Source organism: Nicrophorus vespilloides, unplaced genomic scaffold (genome assembly GCF_001412225.1).
Source record: "Nicrophorus vespilloides isolate i.1.1-1 unplaced genomic scaffold, Nicve_v1.0, whole genome shotgun sequence".
NCBI classification, from domain to species: Eukaryota; Metazoa; Arthropoda; class Insecta; order Coleoptera; family Silphidae; genus Nicrophorus; species Nicrophorus vespilloides.
Window position 1 is genome coordinate 1 of NW_017097038.1, and position 25,086 is coordinate 25,086.

Below are 25,086 nucleotides of genomic sequence, written 5' to 3' on the forward strand. Positions count from 1 at the left end.
TTCAATTAATTTTTGTTTGTTCCAATTTAAGAATTTTATTTTGTTTGTCTATTACTATTTGTTACTATTTTCATGTAACTCTTTTTTATAAATATGTAAATGTAAATTAATTCAATAAATAATGTTTATTTAAAATTTACATTCATTGTTTTCTATTCAGAATGGGGGGGGAGTAATATCGACTTATGCAATAATATTTTGGGGTAATGGTTAAAAAAGTTCCCCGACCGCTGCTTTAGACAATAAATGTGTACAATTAATTCAATCAATATGTGCAATATTATTGGATAAATGACATGAAATATGACAGTGAGATTAGTGAATTGTAATCCGGACAGAGGAGGTCAGTTGACACTATTGCAGGGCGTTTTGGTAACGATCAATCACGTGTACGAGGTCGGTTCAGACCATGATGTTTGGTTTTGTTGGTATCTGCGATTGCGATGGATGGATGCCAATCATTTGCATTTGGGGGACTGGTGGGGCGAGGATTGAGTTGGGTGGGGTTTGGTGCATCCGTTCGGGCGATATTAATTCAAACGAAAGTTATAAATTAGTTCGATTAAATCAAAGTTGGAAATTGCGGGCACACATCGATAAATCCCTGATTTGCATTCGCCGAATTGTCATTTGCTATTTTGTAAATTAACTAATTTATGCTGCGCGCATTTGCCCCATTTTATTATTTACCGTAGTCCGTTTGTTCGTAAATATTTAGTTTTGCGCTGAATTTTCACGTTTTAAATTCGAATTTATTTACACCGTTGTTAATGGTCCAATTGGTAATTGTTAATTACATTAATTACCAACACTGCAATATTCACTACAGTTTTTATTTTAAGGATTTTATTTTTATAATTAAATTGAAATGTTTTAGCAAATTTATTAACGATTTTTTTAAATATATTAATTAACCGACGCATCCACCACTTAAATTAATTGCAAACAGTTTTGTTTATTTAACAATTTACAATCAAGTGCAGCAAGCGGCTCCGGAGCCGCAGTTTGCTGACCCTTCATCTATTCTAACGCCTACTTCCAAATGAAATTGTTTTATTGAAAAATAGGATTTTTATATGAACATTTGTAGGATTTATTAGATCATCATCGGTGTCCGAAATTAAGTATAATCATTTCAAATTAGTCTTCGTTCAAATGATGGAATGCTCGTTTTAGAGCAATTAGGATTTCGCTATAAAAGCGAATATTAATACATCCGCGCCATTCGCGGCGAAACAAATGGGAATTATCACGACCCCCCGTGCCCCCCTTTGCCTCGTTAAATGCAGTCATATAGTTTATGGTCCCACAAGCAACACACCGAACCCCAATCTCACCCCCCAAATACACACAGTTCACCAGTTTAATGCGCGCGTACGTCCGATGCAAAGCAATAAAAAAAACTAGAAACGCGCTAATTTTACGGCCAACCCTTAAATAAATAATTAGCGCTGCTTAATGCATCAATTAAAATCGCATTTTGTCGCCGTAAATGCTAGTAATTCATTAACGTTTCTGCAAGGGCAATAATTGTTGAATTTAAGTGTAAAAATACTTTAGAAAAGTAATTTATTTTGCTGATTTTGGTACTTGCATAATTCAATTTTGACAAATAGTTATGTAATGGATGTTATAAAGCGGAAAGTAGACTGAAACAAGTTCAAGGTATAGTGAAAATAAGTCAAAAATTAGGCAGAAGCAAATTCAATAAGACTGCATTGCAAGTGTTGAAATAAATAAGAAACAAAGCAAAAATAAAATGAACAAGATCAAAACATTGTAACAAGTCCAAGATATAAGGAAAATAAGTCTGAAATAAGTTGATATTAAGAGGAAGAAGAAAGTGCGATGAAATAAACTAGAAATTAGTGGAAAACAAATAAGAAAATATGTTTGAAAGAAAATCGAAATCAATACGAAAAATATATCGAGACAAGGACAAAATAATCTAACTAATGCAAAGCAAGAAAAAATATATCTGAAACAAGTCTAGAACAAATAGTTAACAAAACAGAAACGAATTTGAAATAAATCAATAACAAGTTGAATTTAAGGTGGAAATAAATAAGTAAGAAACAAATATCAAGTTGAAATCAAGTAGGAATTAATCACTAAGAAACAAATAGTAATCAAGTGTGTATGAAATAAGTCAGAAACAAATAGGAATCAAGATTAAATTGAGTAGGAATGAAAAAGGATGAAATAAATAGAAATCATTTTTTTAATTAAATAAGTAAGAGTCAAGTTAAAATTAAGTAGGAATGTAATAATTAAGAAACAAATGGGAGTCAAGTTTGAATCAAGTAGGATGAAATAAATAGGAATCAAGGTTAGAATCAAGTGCGAATGAAAAAGGAAGAAATAAATAGGAATCAAGTTGGAAATATGCAGATAACAAATTCGAAAATTACTACAAACAACATCAAAAATAATTCCAATTTGTAGATGTTGTCATAAATCTCAATAAATATAAATACGTTTATTTTTTAAGTAACTCTTAAACGAATAATTAGTATTGCTTAATGAGCCAATTAAAATCACATTTTGTCACGGAGAATGTCCGTAATTCATTACGTTCCTAAGGGGACAATAAGTGGACCACGAAGTTAAAAAATATTAAAAGAAAAAAAATAATTATACGAAGAACAAGAATTCCCATTGGGACTATATTATTAAATATATACGTATAAATATAGAAAAAGATATATTTATCTGCGGCAGCTGCATATCTGTGTGGTTATTAATTTTTATTCTCAACCCACCGCATAAACCCGTAGACAAATTGCCGGCACTCGAGCGCAATTTTATAATAACTTTTATTTACTTATTTTATTTTATTTTTCTTTCATTATTATTATTATTATTTTCGTTTCCTTATGCCTCGTCCTTTTTCTCATTCTACCTCATCATCATCATCGTGATTCTCCTCCTTTCTCGTTATATCTACGTTTTTCCGGTTTCCTCCTGCAGCAGCAGTAATTGCGAATCGCTTCGGAGCAAACAAAAATTTATAATGGAAACGTCTGCGGCCATTTATATGGAGATTATTACCGCGATTCCTGCGGGAAAACTTTTGCCCGAGTTAAATGTGACGTGCAAAAATTTTTATAACTCAATTTAAATTATTGTGAAAAATGTAGCTGATATGATCTACAGACCTCACATTTATATTGCATAACAGAAAATAACATACGCCCAACGGCGTTTCGTCTATGCGCATTAAATTATGTTATGTAATAATGATAATAAAAAACATACATGGATACGAGAAAAAAAAATATATATAATATATACGTGATGTATAAAATGATCCACCGATCGCTTTGTGGCTCGTGGAAACATCCCTTTGTTCTGCATGAAAACTAGTAAGCTGGAAAAATTGAGCAAAAGCGTGCACTCTATTTTCTCTCGTTTGTTTTTCCTTTCGGACGAACTCTGTGTTTGTGTAGATGTGTGTGTCTGTGTGTGTGTGAGAGAGAGAGATGTGGAGGATCAGGAACGGCATGGTCTAAACTCGGAGTCAAACGATCGATCCGCTCCGGAATATCCTTCCTTCCTGCTTTCCCACTTGTTACAGTCCTTCAGTAAATATAATCCTTAATAAGGATGCAGCATATTTGCTTTCAAGAGTATATTGTTATACACCTATAGATTGGATAGTGCATTATACAAGTCCTAGTTTATTATTTTACCTAATACTGATACATCCTTAAATCTATTAATTACAATTTAAGTTAAAAAGCGTTATTTTTCTTGTATTTTTGCTAAATTGATAAAATAAAATTTGTTACCTGAATTATATTTGTATTCTAACGCATCCAATAATATGAAGATTAATATTAACACAAAGTTACAGCTGTCATATTGAGACTCATAATCCATCTTCAACTAAACATAACTAAATTTTATATAAATCAAAACAGTTTTTTTTCTATTTAAAATTTCAAAAATTAGAAGATATATTTAAATTTCCATGGAAATATTACTTTCTAGTCTAAATACTTTTAGTATATTGTTATAAATTTATTTATTTTTTTTAATAATATAACTTAAGTAAATTTACATTGTATACCCGGCACATGCACCAAAAATATATTAACTTTAATCAATCACTAAAACAATTGTTGTTTTTATAGATTGAGTTTAAATATGTAAAAGTATAAATCTTTTAAATAATTAAAACTTTAACCATTTAAAGATTGCAATAGAAACGACAAAATGGTGTAAAAAGTTTAAATTAAAACTGTAAATTTATTTTCACTTATATTGAATGGAATTAAATACAATACACCATATATTTTAAGTAATTTATTAAAAATTTAAAAAAAAATAAATTTTTATACACCAAATATCATAAAAACTAAATTCCAATTAATAAAGATCATTAATGCAATTTAGTCTATAAATTATAAAAAATGTGAATTATTTTGAACAGTAACAAAACTAATTGTTGCAATTGAGTTTAGAAATATATTTTTATTGATACAATTTAAAAAAGATGTGAATTGATTATAACAGTACATTAAATTTTGTGATTGGAATTGAAATTATGTTTGCATGAAAAAGTATAAAAAAGAAAGTGTCAATTAAGTTTAACAGTAGATTGAATGCAACGAAACTCGTTACACGTAACGCTTGATACAGTACACTTACGATGAAGTTAGTGTAGCACAATGCATTATCCAACAGATAATCGATCTGTAAATAATGAACGTAATATCCTCATTAGTAGTTCCGGTAGATTTGCTCGGTTAATTATATCCTGTTTGCACTTCTAACATGTATTCATTGCAGCCGAACTATTGAGTAATGAGCTTCGACAAGTAGTTTCAGAAGCCACCATTCGCATACATGCACCTATTAATCATCCTCCTTCTCATCAAACACTTCCTCCGACACTTAATAGCAAATTATAACATATTTTCCCTTCAACAAGAAATATTGCGTTATCTGAAGGGAAACAACTCCAATTACATAATAAGAATGATTTTTAATTCTATTTCTGGTAATGAGATAATAGTAAAATTTAATTCTTAAAGTTAAACATTAAGCATAAACTTGTATCCGCTTAAGGTAAATATAGAGAACAATATCGTCATCATGCACAAAGAGAATTAAATCCTTTACAATCTAAAATGTAATCCTGATGCGTATACTTAATTTTAATTTCTTGAACAACTTATACAACTTGGACTTTATCCTATTATTACGAATCGGTCACATCGAGCTGAACGAAAGAAGTCAGCTTCCTCTTTACTTTTCTCTTTCTCACTGTTTTTTGTGTGTGTTACGTAATGCGTCTAAACTCCCTCGGGGTACGCATCTCCTTCCATCAAATGACGGGCAATGAAAAGTTAGAAGCAAAGATAATCCGCACTAATGCTCCAAATTCCCATTGTCTCTCAACAATGAAATCATTTCGCACAAAGCTTTCGGTGCAATTTCTTCGTTCCCTTTTCTCATTCATTTTCTTTCTTTATATATATTTTTTTTTACGTGCTGTTTGCTTCTCCCCACGCTTTTCTTGTGTTCTTTTTTTTTGTCTTTCTCTCTTGAGATGGAAGGAGTTGCACCTGGCGTAATTTGTATGCGGAAAACCGCGCCGCAAATACTGTTGCCGTTTCAATGCGGGCCTTCGTTTTCTTAGGATTTTCCGTTTTCTATGCTCAAACTTGACGGACACTAATTACCATTCGGTTTTCCACCCTTTCCCGTCTCTTATTTATTTGTTAATTCATTTAAGAAAACTTAGTGAAATCCGAATTATGTCCTTTGCGAGGGTAGATTCTGGATTAAGGTTTTAAGGGGGAGGACATACAACACGTACACGGACGAAACGCTCACAGACAATTGTCTGGCAAGTTTAATTGACTTTCCACAAATGCCTTATTCCTGCAGAATATTAAGCACAGAGTAATTTAATTTAAGAGACACAGAATAATTAATAAATACTTACCGAGTGAACTTCAAATTTTATTGTTTATTGATCTTGATCAAAAATAAATATAAATTTGAAAATTAATTGTTTATGTAAGATCTGTCATTTTCACAAATTTATTCCATTTTTACTCAATGAACTGTAATTCAATTATGAAAAATGACATTAAAATATAACAGAATGTATATGAAATTAATGAAAACAACATACAAATTACATAAAACTGTACATTTTAAAATTAATTATTTTAAAATTAACTTTAAGATTTATAAATATATATATTTTTAATCACATTTTACAAAATAATTACAACTCAAATATTATAAAAAGAGCTTTTCCAGCAGCAATAAAGAACTTGTTACGTTTGACTTGCTCAAATACAAGTACTTTAGACTACTTGTAACATGTGAAATGTACATGATACAAGTCTTTAACAAGTAAAATTGAGATTAAATTTCATATTTAATTGTTTGAGAATTCTACAGTAAAATTTCATAAAATTTTGGATTAGAACAAAAATTTTAAAAGAATCTAGTATAAAATGAATATGGATTTTTGATTTTGAGTTCACGTGAAAATGTATTATGAAGTCCATTAAAATATGATCAACTCAACTAAATATTACTTCAACAATAATGGAAACAAAACCAATTACACTAATGCCTCTCGATTTATAGGAAATTGGTTTACATGTTATTGACGCAAACTGTAATTACATTTGTAGCACCAGCAGTTAGTCAAAAAACTATTAAATTCATTTAATTCTTTGTTTACAAATTTAAATAAATTAACAATTAATAACATTAAAATAATAATATTGATAATTCCAATTATAAAAAACCATAATTTTTTCACATATAATAATTTAATTACTATATTATTCATGATTTTGATTAAATTATCTGAAACATTCTTCATATTTAATTAGTAAAAAAAAATCATTAATTTATAGTATCTATATTTACAAAATATGAAACATTTTTTCTTTATTAATAAATAGTAAGAGAAATAATGTTATTGATTCCATAAACTTACTTTATCCTAGAATGTGGGCTATACGCGAACAACTTGAAATTGAGTTTAAGCAACTCCACTATTGAAAAGCACATGCATCTAAACAAGTAAATAAATTACTAAAGTACAAATTTCTTTTAAAATCTAGTTAAACTTTTTGTGAATATGAAAATGAATGAAATTTATGATTATGAATGAACCAAAATATTGATACATATACTATACTATATTTAATATAAAGGTGCGTACACACAACGTGTAACTTCGTTCAAGTAAATCTTAAAGAGTATGGGAAATCGGAAAACTTGAACATATAACATACGTATGAAAATAAATTTAATTTTCAGTTAGTTAAATGAATATAAAAATGTTAATAATATTAATTAAATCCAAATAATAAATTAAATACTTTTTACTTTTTTTGTAGTAGTGTGTACGCATCTTTATATTTTTACTAATTCGATATGAATCAAAATACTAAATGAAGTGTATCTTAAAATGTCACCAATTGGTGATTAATGTATTTAAAACGTTAATGAACACAATTCATCTGAAATTGACATCGAACCTCGCAAATTGAAGATAAATCCATTAACGTCCTCGCATGTTGCGTAACCAAAGTGGAGGACGTGACAATAATGAATTATTGAACGAATTAATTAGAGCCGACGGGCCAATCTCTTTCCACTTCCCATTCAATTTATGCGAATATTTTTACACATCCATTCCGTTTGCTACAGCTTAAATTAAGCGGATTACGAAATACACCAAAAAAAAAACAACATATATTTATACACGAAATTGCTGTATGCATATTTATGTGACAAACTCTGAGCTTAAGAATTGAAGTCGTCGTTTCTTATACAAATTGAATTTGAAAAAATATACGAATATTTGTATACATCCATTCCGTTTGTAGCAGCTTAAATTAACAGGATTACATCATTTATTAATACTCACTACATTCTGCTTTCGTATTCATTTTTTGAATCCATTCAATCTATTATAGTTTCTGAGAAAGTCAATAAAATATGAAAACATTACTACTGTTTCAAGTTTTGAACTTAAAACGTAAATTACAGCCAAACTGATGAAACCACAGTGAATGTATGATTCTCCAAACGTCCAAATTTCATATATATCTTTTGAATCCATTCAATTTATTGTAGTTTCTGAGGAATTCACTAAAATATGAAAACACTACTTTAAAGAGTGTTAATTTTTCTTTGTTTAATCTTCGAAAAATTGAATTTGAAAAGAAATATTGAAATCCTTTTACATATTATTTCCAGTCTTACAGCTTAAATTAATTGTAATGCATACAGAAGATGAAGAAACATAGACACGGAATTACAACATGCATATTTATGCTACAATTTCTGGTCCTAAGAATCGAAGGCGTTACACAGTACAAAAAATTGGATTTGAATAACGGTATTCCATTCGAGGCACGTGTGAAATTTCGGTCGGCAATTTGTTTCAGCATCGAAAAATAACGTTTTATGCAATATGATAACAATTTTCTAGTTTGTTTATATAAAAATTGCTTCTAATTTAATTTAAATCTGTTCATTGATGAATGAGTGGATGTTATGAATCCTCTATTAACAATAATCAGCTCTTGTTCGCTAAACGTTGAATCCTGTTAAAGTACAATTTCCATCGCTTGTGACAGCCATTATTGTACTGATCGTCTGAAATCAAGCGGCTTTTAAGCCCCATTGTCACAATTCAATCCTCCAATAATAACATTTTACCCAATACATAAATTTTATACAAGTTTTTCTATATCTATTTGTATTTTCACAAACAAACAAAGCGCCATTTCAGTAAGTGATTATGCAAATCGGAGCACTCCGAATGCATCAGTATATTTCTCAGTTTTGCAGTTTTCAAGCGAATCGAATCCAACGTTGAATTAATGTTATAGAATGGAAAACGCATTTAGTTCTTTACTTTTTATATATTTTTTTTATATACAAAAACAAATCAATTTGTAAGTATATATGGAAAATAAATTGGAGAATATAAGCTAAAAACTGTTATGTATTGAGGTAATCATATACGATCACGTTTCTGACTGCATTTCCATTTTTCCAATTGCATTATTTAAATGCAAAATGTATTTGAATTCTACAATATTACTTTTATTGATTCTATAGTGTAATATCACATGAATATTATATAATATACTTTTCTGAAAATAAAATGATCAATTTACAATAAATTTTACTTAACTTTAATCTCTAATGAACTATAACAAATTTTAGAAGCAATTTCTTACCAAAAGAGCCACATCTGTTATATAATCTATGAATTATATAATCAACTAATTAAAAAAATGACTAATATCCGGAAATCATTAACTTGACGTATTTTGTAAATTTAGTGCAGTCACAATGATTTGAATGTACATACGTTAATAATAATTGGTTATAATGATACCAAAATGATAGTAACATTTATTTGTCAATTATACCAACGTAAAAAAATACGTCACTATACTTTGATACAATCTTTAGGGAAATTTATTTGATATATACGTACATTTATGACTCGATATATTTGTATCTAAAACTTTATGACGATACTTACGTTTATTGTCAGAACGCAGGATGTTATATGAATGCATTACATAAATGCGAATACACTACAATAGATGAAATATATGTGAATGCATTATATATATACAGCAATACCTCGCTTAGTCCGCTAATAAACCGGACTTTTTGAAACCAGATTAATACATACACAAAAAATCGCACCATGGCTGTATAAAAGCAAAAATACGATTTGTATAAATAAAATATGTTTACTTTATTTTTCTCAATTAAAATTTTCTATGTTTTGAAATTTTCAAACAGCAAATCCGGACTGTGCAAATCAGGATTATGCTATGCAAAGTAAAGAAAAAACTGTCGTTCCAATTTTTACAATGCAATTAAAAATAGTAAATTTGTTCATGAATTGGATCAGTTTTTATATAAAACAAATATGTAGTATATTTCTCAATTAAAATTTAGTGTATTTTAAAATTTTCCTTGCATATTAAGAGTTTCTGATACATCTCGGGGGTCGAGGATTTAAGCACGACAAAAAAAAATGTAATTAAAAATAGTAAATTTGTTCACGAAATCGGAACAAGTCCGGACGATAAAATCGCATTACGCATTCATATTATTCATGGAAAACTATCCTCCCCTCCAAATATATTCATGTGTGCGTCCAATCTCACATCTACTCCCACGCAAAACACACACACACACACTCATCCGCATTCCGAAAACTTTTATATTTTACTTTCCGTCTCCAAAAAACTCAAACACGACTATCTCCGCCTGTTTATATTCCGCACTTCCGAACTCACACACACGCAGACGTAACAGCAGTTTCTACGTTATATTAAACTCTGATATCTGAAACGCAACTTTCCGAATTCACCCCCCCAAACGACGAATTCCATTATTTATAATGAAACCTCCCCTTTTTTTTCTTCATTCTCGAAAAAAAAACTTTGCTTCGAGCTTTCGGAAACTTCTGATGGGTATTTTTTTATATTACATTTTATTGTAGGCTAAGTAAATTAGGTTAGGTGTTTTGGCTTATGGGAGGGTGTAGGATGGTCTCGAGGTGCTGGAAGAGAAGCGCCAAATCGCTGCGATCATTTGCAACTTTCTGAAGCTCTTCTCCGAGGATTTGACAACAGTTTAACAAAACCGAAGTCCTTTCTCTGATGGCAACTGGGAGAGCGCTGTCCAGGACGTAGCGACTGTGCTGGAACTTCACCAGGATCAGATCGAATTGTTTCTTCAACTTCTTCAGCTGCGCGGCGCTGAAGTTCGAGTCCAGGATCATTCGAAAGTTATGAATCGCCTTGTTGAAGTCCGCCTTCTTATCCTTGTAATCTGCAACTAAATCGTCAAGTTTTTTGGCGCCGCATAGGCAACTGGTTATTGTTTTCCTGGTCGTGGCGTAACCGGAGTTGCGCGGAGTCGTCGAAAGGTTCTTCAACAGAGTTGAGAAAGTTGAAGATTTCGCGTTCGTCGCGAGGAAGTCGTCGATGTTGTTGCAGAGACGGTACGAGGCCCTCATCTCCAGATCGAGGCAATCCAAATATTGAACTAAAGTTTCCAGGACAGTTTCGAGTTTGGCAAAGTTCGCGTGCAGCGGTCTGTTCACGTCCGAGTGGTCCAGTTCAGAAGAGACAGCGTTAGAAACCATTATCTCCAGCTGATTCCTCAAGCTGTCGCACGCCCTCGGATTGATCTCGCTTTTTGTAGCGCAGACCGCAGCACTTCTGCTCATCACCTGCTGAAAATCCTCGGCTCTGCAGCTGCACAGCTCGTGACACACCTTACCATCATCATCATCCTTCAACTTAGAACCTTCAGGTTTCTGAAGACTATTGTGCCAAGACTTTGAACGTTTTCCTTTCTTCCTTTTAAACTCATCCTCGCTGTCCTCAGAAAACACCAGATGCAGTGTGGAATGATCGCTCTCCTGGTCCAAAATCACCGGCTCGCTAAATGACATCACTGCCAAAATAAAAAATAAACAATGTCAATTTACATAAGAAAACGAGATTTCAAAATATTTATATACAAAAAAAGCGTTAATCCTTTTGATCTAAAAGCGGTGCCAACAAAAAAAAATAATATAAAACCAAACAACAAGGAATTGCGGTTCGCGCGAAAACTAGAGCCCCGGAAAATTGGAATTTTCTTCGTGCGGTAAATTATGAAAGTTTCGCTTCCTTCGAGAAACGGAATCATGAATTAAATATTAAACATTGTCCCGCTCCTACAATACATCAGAACTCTCATTCCACTTTTCTTCTGCCCAGGAACTTAATTACAAAGTCAAACTTGCATCGCTGATAGTTAAAAATTCAAAACTCTGTGAATATTCATACGGGGAGGACGCCGATGTCGGGACGCGTAAAAATTAATTTCACATACAAGAATCGATTAGGAAGGGTGAAGCAAATGCATATATATATATATATTTTTCTATATGCGGTTAACCTAAATAAATTATTCAAGAGTGTTTAAACTTGTACTCGTTGTTTTTTTTTATGAAATGGGTCAAGTTGATCCGGCAGTTTCCTGCTTTCAAATGAAAATTATATACGTGTCACCAAAAAACTTTAATAGTAAATTATTCACGTACTTCTGAAAAAAAACTGTAAACTAGGATCATTTATTATGGAGAAGTAAAATCAATTGCAAAGTATACATATTATTGAGTATTTTATGAAAATTATTAGAAAAAATTCCAATACAAATCAATTAAAACTTAAAATATGTAAATAAATTTCTTAATTAAATATTAATTTTGATTAGGAAATGTGGTTGAGAAATTAATAAAAAAAAAAATTTGTTTATTAAAAAGTGAAGCTGAAAAATTCCAATACAAATTAATAAATAAAAAATTACAAATTGATATATAAAATTATGATTAAAAGACTTGTAAATTTATATTTTGTTATGGCAACACTGAATTCGTAATAGCCGAAACTTTAATGGTTCCAATGGTTGTGCAAACCCAATTTACAACATTAGTGGGGATTAACATAAATGAATTATTGCCTTAATAATGAACGAAATATCTGCGGAGAGTACCTATGCGACTATAAATCTAAAAGGTCGACCCACAACTGTTACAGTTATGTAATTCAAGCTGATTTTTTTTTTCTTTTATAAATTATGAAATATTATCATAAGTTTTAAAGTCTTAAAAAAGGTATTTTTTTATTTCTTCTATTATTAATTAGATTGAATTAACGAAAATATTGTAAGAAGTTAAAAAAGTTATGAATTTAAATAATAAAGAAAATAGAGGGTAAAATATTTGAAATCTTTTGAATTTATACATTTTTACATTTTTTTTCAATTAATAATAAAATTTGATCAAAGAAAATTTATAATTTGTAAGAAAAGATACGAAAATTTTATTAAAAAAAATTGATTCTTAGTATAAATTTATAGCTTTTAAATAATAAATAATATACACATATAAACGTGCATTACAAAAGTGCCAAAATTTGCACAATTGCTTAAAATATATATTGATTAATAGTTTGCAATTAGCAATAAATAAAACAAATCGGACGTTATGCAATAGAACAGCGCTGCGGTTATACAACCAAATCGGCATCAGGCGGAATTAGCATGAGCGTTATGAGTTGCGGAAGCCATCATCAATTGTGTCTGTGTGTGTGTGTGTGTTTACGTTTCAATAACCGTGGATTTCCTGAAAAGTTCGCGTGTCTGCGAATGAAATGCGGCTACATTAAATCGGAATTACACAGATTTATATATAATAAAAAAAAATATCAAAATTAATGTAATCTCGCATTATGCATGCACCGCATTAGCGTTACGTAATTCAATTTATTGCAATCAACTGCAGCGAATTTCCATATGGAAATTGCGGTATTATCATGGATACAACTGAATTATTTTTATTCATTTTCTTTTTTTTAGTGTATATTAATTCATTGTTTTGATATTAAAATTATGAAGATATATTTCATTGAATCGTGATTATTTTGCAAACGAAACATATTTAGATACAATTTTCATTATACAGTAAAACCTCTTTTACCGCTTCCTCAATTAACGCTGATTCGATGTAACGCAATTCACCTATCCCCCGATTTACACGATAGATTGGTTCCTGAGAGAAACGAGTAAATCAAAATCGTAACATTTTGAATGTATGTTATGTATGAATGTATGTATACATGAGTATACATTTTGTTGTTTATTAATTATGAATCAAATACAAATATTGAAATGCAAAAAAAAATGTTTTTTTTGATCATAGCCAGTGTATTTTCAACATTAATTTTTAACCGTGTAAAAGCGAAAACTTGTAACAAAAGTACCGTGTAAAAGGAGAAATATGTCATTTTTAACAGTTATTTTTAATTTGTATTTAAACCGTGTAAAAAAGAAAACGTGTAAAGAAAGGTGTATGTATTTTAAGGCTGTTTCACTGAGCACTTAAGTACTAAACGAATCTATAGATAATCCATTAAATAATATTTAGGTTAATTGGTTAATAGATATTAGTTAAAAGATTACCTAATGTTTTTTTTTTGGTGGTAAAATAAAATATGAAACTACTTTTTTAAATCGTGCTGCGTTTTATCATCAAAATGTTTACACGACAATTTGTCTTTTTTTTTTCTTCTTTTCTTTGGTGTATGAGAATATCTTTTTAGAGCGATTTTTTACGAGTCTGTTCGTTGTTGCGGGACGGAAATTGCTCGTGGTGGAAGAGGGATGTCTTGTACAGAGAAAAAGAAATAATAATATGCATATATATATATATATATATAAATGTGCATATACATAAAGTTTCGCCCTGTATGAATCGTAAATAGCGGTTTTAAAGCCAGGTACAAGATCTCCGGGCATAATAATACAGAACACTTCATTAGTTCATACAAGGCAAGTTGGAAACTTTCTCGACTTAATATAACACGAACAATATCAGCTTAAAGCTCTCTTAACATCGCCCATCCTCGCTCTTTTGGTAGCATCTTTTTACTTGTTACCACTACTTATTTCATTGTTTAATTAGACGTCGGTGCTAAATTAAACATTCGTTTTTAAAGCGTTTTCAAAGCTCAGAAAATTGTATAATTATATCAACATTTCTCTACTGTTTTGCATATTTCTTGTAAATTGAATACATGATTTGTTTATTTACAAACACAACACAAAAATTACAACTTTTTTTTTAATTTACTATAGTTTCTAAAAATATCACTGATATGTAAAAAGTTTCTTCGAACGTTTATTTATCATTACTTCATTTTTGAACACGAATTACTCATAATATTCCACAAATATCCAATTTTCATAATCATCTTTTGCATATATTCTATCCATTATAGTTTCTGAGAAACATTGCTTTTTCGAGCTTTCATTACTTCATTTTTGTACACGAGTTTCAGTCAAATCGTTGAAATCAATGAAATCACAGCAATAACAAAATAAACGTTGCATTCCCCAAATATCCAAGTTTTATATGTATCTTTTGGATCCATTCTACCTGTTATAGATTCTGAAATAAACACTAATATATAAAAACACTGCTATTTTGAATCTTAATTTGTTCTTTTTTTCATTAATTATTTAAATTTATATTTATATTGAGAATTCTTCAAGAAATAGTAAATAATTATATTTTTTCTACAAAAACAAAAATTAAAACTAATACTTTTAAAACTGTCATACGTTTCGATTGACGTCAACTTATTTCTTCGGAACTTTGTTTTCCGCGTTTGAATCGATTTTATCACACGTTTCTCCAACGAAATGTCGCATAATGTATCCTGCAGATTTCCTTCCACTTTGACTCGATATTTCTAACTTATTTTATGTAAGATTTACTGCCTCATCTATCCTAACAGATATATCAAGTTTAGAAGCTAAGTAAACAATCGCTTACAGAATTTTCCTCTGCTTTTTATTGAATTAATCTTTAAACTTTCAATGTTCTAATAACAGTTTCCGCTTACTGTTTGTGTTTCACTTGGAACATATTAAATTATATCCTCTTGGAAATATGCTTATATGAAAAATTCTTATTTTCACTTGGTTTTTCCTCAAATCTCGTGTTTTTTTTTAATATTATAGTCTTTAATTTCTTTCATAATTTTTAGTTACAATAATAATTATTTGTTTTCATTGTAAAAACAAAGCACTCATTAACATTTCGTTACCATTTTGACTATTTTTATTACAAAACTAAACTATTTCATCTATTATTACCTAATTATTTTCTTAACACATAAATGTACAGTGGAACCTCGCTTAACGAACAAAATGAATTATAAGTAAAAGGACTCACCTAAAGAGCGACGTTTCCAAAATATTATAAAGGTCTTTGCACTTAAAAATTTCCTATTGTGCGGTTGTCAATGAATACAATATTAATTCATGGACATTTTTCTAGTGAAACATAGTAATAAATAAACTATATATATAGAAAATTTCTGCTTCATACATAAGTTAATTAAATGGGAAACAATCTTTACTGCATACCGACATGCAAAATGGTTATCGACCCGACCCTTTTTTTATATAGCAAACATTTTTTTAGAGCTGAACGCTCGGCATTTCCATACTAAATACAATTTCCCTCTGTAATATCATTATCCTTTTTCCAGGTATCATTAATTTCCCATTATTTTAAGTTAAAGCATGTTTCATATACACAATTTTCTATGTAAATATGTATATATAAAACGATACATAATAATCACTGTACAATTATTAATTCTTAATATTCACTTTAATTTAAATCAAAAAAAAAACTTTTCTAAATCTTGCTCAATTATAATTAATTTATCAACAAAATTCATAATTTTATATCATTTTTATGAATTTATCATGCAATTCTTGAAACATTGTTTCATTGGCAAATTTTGATAGTTTTTATTTAAAGAATTTAATTTTTCAACAAAATCTACTTATATAATATGTTTTATTTTGTCAATTCAATCATAATTTCATTAATTTTATATCATTTTTATGATATTATTAAGTAATTCTAGAAAAATTGTTTCATTGGCAAATTTGGTTAGTTTCTATCTAAATTTAACAGATTTTGATGTCAATTTAATTAAATAATTAAACAAGTTTATTTTCAAACATTTCTATCTTCATATTCAATTTTTTAGAATTTGTTTATGTTATCAATTCAATTAAAGAATTTAATTTTTCAACAAAATCTACTTATATAATGTGTATTTTTATTTTGTCAATTCAATCATAATTTCATTAAATTTATATAATTTTTATGAATTTATCAAGTAATTCTAGAAAAATTGTTTCATTGGCAAATTTTGTTAGTTTTTATTTAAATATAACAGAATTTAATGATAATTAAAGAATAAAAAAAGTTTATTTTAAAACTTAACTGTCTTCATAATCGATTTTTTTTCGAATTTGTTTACGTTATTAATTCAATTAAAGAATTTATTTTTTCAACAAAATGTACTTATATAATATGTTTTTTTTTGTCAATTTAATCATAATTTCATTAATTTTATATGATTTGTATGAATTTATCATGTAATTCTATAAAAAAAATTTATTGTCAAATTTTGATAGTTTTTATTTAAATTTAGCCATTTTTTATGTCAATTTAATTAAGGAACAAGTTTATTTTAAAACTTTTCTGTCTTCATATTCGATATTTTTAGAATTTGTTTATGTTATCAATTCAATTAAAGAATTTAATTTTTCAACAAAATCTACTTATATAATATAGATTTTTTGTCAATTCAATCATAATTTCATTAAATTTATATCATTTTTATGAATTTATCATGTAATTTCAGAAAAATTGTTTCATTGGCAAATTTTGTTAGTTTTTATATCAATTTAACCGATTTTGATGTAAATTGAATTAAAGCACAAAAAAAGTTAATTAAGAAATTCATGATTCATATGATTTTGTTTGTCAATTAAAGAATGAAAGGATCTAATTAAGTAAGCCTTGAAATCCCCCTTTGGGGACTTTGTGACAGTTAATTTTTTTTTTGAAAGATTTACAAAGGAAGTGAGTACGCTAAATGAAATAAATTACCATGCGTTGTGTTTTCTCCGGTTTCCTTTTGCTCCATTTCGTCTTTCCCATCTAGACTTTCCTGCAAGTTTCCTGTAACACAAAAGAACTTGCATACAGCAAGGAAGCAGGATGAAGGAAGAGAGAGAGAAGGAAAAGAAGAAAAAGTATAGAGAATTGCGAGAAAGAGCAAAAGTAACTCGAACGAGCGGAGGCTTTTGAGCTCAAAGGGAAATTATGATTCGAAAACTTGGCCCGAATAAAATATTTATTTCCTCGCGCATTCCGCACATACACACGACACAACTGAGTAGACATGTAAAGAAAGAAATAAGAGAGAAAAAAATATATAAATTGTATAGGACTTTCGTGTTTGAAGGAAAGAGTAAATCGGGATTTCCGGGAATAAATTCCGAAACGAAATCCTTGGCTAATGTTGAGAGAGAGGAAAAAAAGTTTTTTTTTTGTTCGTAGAATTAATTAACAGAAGAATGGAGTATTTCGATTGGATCCGTACAAATATTTAATTCGATCTGAAACACTTCTCTGGTCGTTCTCGCTTATTCGCTGGAATTTCGTTCTTTTTTTTTATATAGAATAAATAAAAGGTTTCTCGTTTTTTTGTTGGTATGGAAGGGGGCGCGCTTTCGTCCAGTAAATTCCCTAAAAGTAAATATTGATCGGTCGGATGTCCTTCTCCTTCCTCATCTTCAGCGGGGTTGAGGTGGGGAAAAAAACGGTGGAGGGCTTTGATATTGGGTTAGGAGACCCTTCGAAATCGTCCTGGAAATTGAGCGACTGGCAACTTTCAGGAACGTTAAAATATTTACACCATTACACTCTGAAAAAATAGCGAGAAAGACAAATATGATTTATCGAATGAAACAATATTTTCTATCTTTTCAAAACGTAAAAGTAATAATATTTATATAATACGTAGCAATTATTACTTTGTCTATTTTAAAAAAAAGAATTGTTAATTATATATATTAACTAATAATTATACATAAAACTTAAAAGAATTAGGAAAAAATGAAGTAAATTAAATAAAAATCTAATTATCTTAAAACTTAGTACACTTTTATTATATATAAATATATAAGTTCGCAATATCCAAATGTTAATACCCGACGCATCCACTAATTCTTTATTTCAAATTTGAATTATATAAAGAAAAATTTCGTGATTTTGTAAATATTTTAATTTATTTTTTTTTAAATGAACTAAAGCAAAATATTTCAGTCAAATAGAATTAATTAAATATTAAATTTAAACTGACTTTCATTATTATTAAATAAGAAAAATTACATTTCAAAATTATTAACTCATTTTCAAATTTCTAAATATAGCTTGCATTAAACGAGTAAGAAATTTCCGGATTTTTACTCGTATAGTGAAAGAATTTTCCCTATATAAACTATAACGCGTTCCATTTTGTAGTCATTTTTCTTACAATTTATTTTGCTCGTTAAGCGAATTGCTCGTTCCACTGCGAGGTTCCACTGTATATACAAAATGTGTGGGATTTATTGAAATGTAGCTTATTTATGACTGAAGTTTGCATGCATTTTCTTTTGCTGAAAAACGTAAGTGTGCATTATATCAATAGAACAATTTTATTATGTGCAATTTCATCTCTAATTTGTATATTTACTTCCTTGATACGTGACTTGTACACATAAAAAAAATTGGTGCAAATAATAGCTTCTGCACAAATCGCGTGTTCTTATTTCAACACAAATTTCACCTTTGATTTATTTTGAATTTTTTTTTTGGTGCTAGTCTAAATATACATGAAAACATTAATAGTTTATTATATATCATTAGTTAAAAATTTAGACAAGATATTTCAATTCAAATTTTAATACTTTAATGGAATATTAAGCATAGTCTCAATATAAACGAAAACATTAATATTGTATTATGTTATATTAGTTAAATGTTTGTAAATGTTGAATGAAAAATTAAGCTTGGAAAAAATGTCTAAAAAAAAATTATATTATTGATGAATGAAAATATTATTAGTTCAAAATGTATACAATTTATTTAAAAAAAAATTGCGAATTTATGTAAACGTTTATGGAAAAATTGTGCTGTGTAAAAATTGTCAACATTTTATTTATTAAGCTTTGTATATTAAATTTAATTTTATAATTGCTTTCATTTAGATATTAAATGTACATAAGTTACTGCAAATTTCATTTTCAATTTTATTAATATTTTTTTATAGTGTTTATTTTTTATACAAAAATCTATTGTATATTGAATATTATTATATACACTGATAAAGAAAAATTAAATTAACAAAAAAAAACTGACTTATTGATTTGATTCGAAGTTTAATAAATTAAATTAATATATTCAATTATGTTGTATTATGACTTTCTTAATTAAGAAATATAACAATTAGACAATAATTTTATTTAATTACCTTGGGAAAACGCAGCATCTACGTCACGACGAAACAGCTGCCTGCACACACTATAAACAATTCCTATTTGGGCACGAAACGCGGTTTATGCGACGCTATGCATCAGCGGTGGCTGCGCGCGCTATACTAATTGTTATTGGGCACGAAATCACCTTTATAGTTAAGAAAACACGAATGCTCGAATCGGAACGAATCGTCACGACGAATCAGCTGCAGCTGCGAGTAATAAACAAATCCTTATATGGTTATGAAAACGCGACTGGAGTATCAAGTCACACCTGCGTATCGATGAGTCATCTGCAATTACGAATCTCCGAAACAAATCCATATATTTTAGTGCACAACTAGTACACTTGGTTCTCTTTTTATGCGGTAGATACAGGAAAACGCATACAAATAAATCGCACAAAAAAAGACCAGACACACGTATAAAAATAAAGGATACGTTCCATAATTTTTTAAAACCGCATAAAACTAAATCAATGAGTTACAATATACCGAAAATCGCATAAAAAAGGGTTTATTAAGTTTCAGAAAAATAATTAATCTTACTATATTCTTCCTGAAATGTTTATTCATAATTTTATAAAAACGTTAACAATCATAGACAAGTTTATTAAATTTCAGAAAAATATAATCTTAACATATTCCTTCTAAATTTATATGGAAAAATTTTACAAAAAAAAAATACAGAAAATTTTTATGAAAGTTTATCTTTCTTCACATTTTTTTTTCTTTTGAATTATCGTCGTTATATGAGAGTGTTTGGCATAATTTGCGAACTGGTTCGTAATCACTTTCATCACTTGAAGAGATAGTCAGCATATCAGATCTATGTCCAGAAGATAATGATTCTTCACAAGTAAAATTAGTCTCAACTTCGCATGTTGATTTTTTCCGTTTGACAATATAATCAGTGATTGAACTTTGCCATGGCTTTGCTATTTTTTTGTACAATTCCTGATATTCAGAAATGCAATTCTGAAGCTCGCGTTGAAACTTGAATGCTCGTTCATAATTATCATCTTTTTCGATGAAATGGTTTGCCAATTTGTGTCCAAACGTGTCAAAATGTCCTAAAATAGTTATATAACTTCAAAATCGCATAAAAAGAGTACACATAAAAAGAGGACCGAGTGTACGTTTTGTTTTAAGTTTACTGATCAATTAAAAAGCATACATTAATTGAGAAATATTTGGTTTATACAATCATGCATTTTCTTTGTAATTTATTAAAAGCAGAAATCATAAAATAATACTTACACCGTGTCGAGTACAGGTATCCCCCGACTTACGAACCAAAGTGTTCTCGTAAGTCGAATTTGTTCGTAAGTCGGGGCAATTTTAAAAATTTCTAAATGTACTTATATTACCACACTTTATATCATGGTTTTTACTTTTATATATGTTAAAGTCCGTATTACTGACTGCATAGATTTGAAAAAATAGATTAAAATAACCAAAATACTTACAATTACTTTTCAATGTAGGCATCACAATTATTTAATGAAAAAACGACAAAAGAAACAAATGCAACAAAAGAACTTTTCAATTTTTGTTTGTACAGTTAATTTTATTATCATTTGTAACTTGTAACAAGTTAAAGCTTTTAGAATTTTGTTCGTAAGTCCGGGAGTTCATAAGTCGGGGAATATCTATATTTATTTAAAATTTGAAGAATTGTTGTTTTTTACAACGTTTTATAAAATAAATAATTACCATATTTTATTTTTGAATGCATTTATAATTAATTAACTCTATGGTAATGAATTTGTTTAGCATATTATATTCTTAATGAAATTTTAATTAATTGACTCTATTTAATGAAGACTTTGATAATAATCTATACTTGAGATATAATTAAATTATAGACGCGAGTGCTTCTCCTTATTTTATCTAGAGTGCGGCGGCACGATGATAAAGTCACCCTCAGGATCAGCCATTTGTTTCTGCAACATATTGATTAGTGCGGCTCGTTAGGATCGACGCCTTCAAGTATTCCTGTTCGCCGCAAATTGCTCCCATTTCGGATCAATTTAGTGCCATTACCCGGCGCATCCACCAATTACTTGCAGCACGGGTTGCCTAATACAAAAGGAAAAAACAATCCTGCGGCACAGAATTAACCAAATTAAAGCAGGAAACATAGCCAACTATACTTCAACAGCAACAACAACAAAAAAAATGCAAGCATCACTGTTTTTTGCGCAGAAAAGCGGAAAGTAAATACAAAATAAAAAATGAGCTCCGACTGATATTCGAGGGGTCTGCAACGTCCGGTGGATATAAATAATACGTTAGTGTCCTAATTTTTTTTTTCTGTTTTTAGATATATATATATATTTTATATGTGTGTATGTAGGTTGTTGTATGTCGCAGGGCAGGGCTATGCTCTATTTTATTTTCATCCCTCGTCCGCCACAGCCACAGCCGCAGCAACTCTGCTTGCTGTTGTTGTGTTTTTTTTTTATATTTATTTTTCTCTCTCTTTTTTTTTGGTATGTGCGACTATTTTCGCCGCAGATATACGGGTCCTGTTTCCGCTAAAACAGAAGTCGACATACAAAAATAAAATATAAATTCAACAAAAACACGAGCCCCCGAGCAGAGTACAGCGTTTGCAGCGCTCCCCAGGGCCGAGTGTAAATAATGCACTTAATTAAAACAAATACGGTTTTTCGGCGGGTCGCGGAAACAATGGGATGCGGCGCCGCCTCTAATTTTTTTTGCGAGGGGTTACCTTGGAACTGTTCTGAAAATGGGGGTGGAAACGCGGAAGAAAACGAAGCCGTGGGGTTTAAGAAACTCCTCACTTATATTATATCTCCTTGAAACAAAACACGTCTTCCGTTTCCTTTATGTAAATTAGTAATTATCTTTGTTTAGGAGGTTTAAAATCTGAATTGTCTATCGAATATTTCTATCATTTTTTTTAAGTTGAATATATAGAAAATTTCTATTAGAAACACATTTGAATTATTTTTCATGTGTACATACTTTATATTATTAAATTATTAAAACTTTGCCAAAAAAAAACTGAAAATACTAAAATAAAATGAACTTTTAAGTCTAAACTTTATATCATTTTTTATCATTTATTAAGGATATCATATAAAGTATGCGAATTATTTTTCATTTGTTCTTACTTTTTTATTACGAAAATATGAAAAATTTACAAAAAAAAATACTGAAAATACTAAAATAAACACTTAGTTTAAGAAGTTTAAAGTCTATACTTTATATCGAACATTTCTATCAGGTATTAAGGATTATATTAAATAAAGTATTCGAATTTTGTTTTATTTGTACTTACTTTTTATTAGAAAATTATGAAAAATTATGAAAAAACTGAAAATTAGAAAATAAAACACTTAGATTAGGAAGTTTAAAGTCTCATCTTTGTATCAAACATTTCAATCATCTATTAAGGATTAGTATATACAGAGTATTCAAATTTTGTTTCATTTTTACTTACTTATAATTATAAAATTATGAAAATAAAGTCTCAACTTTGTATCAAACATTTCAATCATCTATTATTTATGTAGATTAGTATATGTAAAGTATTCAAATTTTATTTCATTTTTACTTACTTTTATTACGAAATAATAAAAAAAATTACCAAGAAAAACTGAAAAAACTAAAATAAAATAAAGCAATTACTTTAGGAAATTTAAAGTCTAAACTTTATATCGAACATTTCTATCATGTATTAGGGATTATAATAAATAAAGTATTCCAATTATTTTTCATTTGTTCATATTTTAATTATGAAAAATTGAAAATTTTATCAGAAAAAAAAAATGAAAATACTAAAATAAAAGAAAACTCTTATTATATATTTATTTCATTTAATAAGTTCTCTACATTATTCAAGAATTTTTCTATTAATCTGAAGTTGGTAAAGGCTACATAACTAAAAAAAAAAGTAAAATGCATGGAGTAATCGGTTCTTCCAATATCCCGGACTATTTGAAACCAATACAGGGAAAATGTATACAGTTAAGTACCAAAATAATAATTTTGTATACTAATTTTCTAGAAATAATTTAGAATATGCTAAATTAAAATTTAGTTTGTTTTGAAATTTTCAAACTGGGACATTAGTCAATCTACATTTATTCTGTTGTTGTTGAAAAATTGATTCAAACATTCAATCAATTTTTCAACAATAACAGAATAAAATTGTTAAATTTTTTTACTTTTTTTTAACACAATGCTAAGTATCTTTCAGAAAAATGAATTAATTATTTTTCTCCTGTTTATGAACAGTTTTTTTTCACAATCGATAAAGTGCGAGCGTGCATATGATGTGAAAACTCTTTGTGAATGCTTATTGGCGGGGAAATTCCGGGTAAAACTGATAATAGATATATACATTTTTTTTATCCATGCATTTTTGCTTCGTTACTGGATTTAACGCAATTTCCGTACCGTGCGTTTTTTTTTTATATTCGTTTTCATATTTTCCGTTTATTACATCAACGCACGAACCAAACGTAATTATTCTCTTCAAGCAATAGCGGAAGTCCGATTTATTAGATTATTTCTATTATATGGATACCCCAATTTTGTTAGTAAACTTTGTAACACGATTTTTATGTCATAGCAAAATTTTATTCACAAAAGTATGTTATTAACAATATTTGTATTTTACTCAATATGAAATAATTGAATTGATGACAATAAGTATAAAATAATAAACAAATCAATTTAGATATAAAATTTGTGAAATTGTTATATTAATCAGAAGAAAAAATTGTATTTTTTTTTTTGTAAAATTACCATTTAATTATGTTTAATGTTAAGAATTATTTCTCTACCAAATTGTTGTATTTCTACACCAATATTACAAATCAAAATAATGTTTTATTAAAAACAATATGTACAATTTTATAAATTCTAAGAAAAGTATTTATAGTTTTTTTTGTCTACTTTAATGGATTAAGAAGAGAAAATAATACAAAATGTAATGTATAACACGATTTCATATAACGCGTAACGTGTTAATCGCGTTAACATAGTTTGTTGTGTATTTATTATATATAGTGTATATATAAGTTTGAGTATGAAATGTTCATATCTAAAGGTGTGTTTTGTGTGTTTGCAGGAAGAC

At 28.7% G+C, this 25,086-nt stretch overlaps 1 protein-coding gene across 1 annotated transcript; it reads right to left on the minus strand.

Annotated features, from left to right (window-relative positions):
* Positions 1-10,530: 10,530 nt before the first annotated feature.
* Positions 10,531-18,055, minus strand: LOC108558739. Its single transcript, XM_017915752.1, has 2 exons — positions 17,561-18,055; positions 10,531-11,487 (listed from the first exon to the last, which is right to left on the minus strand). Exons 1-2 carry the CDS (start codon positions 17,595-17,597, stop codon positions 10,541-10,543), a joined length of 984 nt encoding a protein of 327 aa, XP_017771241.1. The 5' UTR covers positions 17,598-18,055; the 3' UTR covers positions 10,531-10,540.
* Between the last annotated feature and the right edge of the window lie 7,031 nt (positions 18,056-25,086).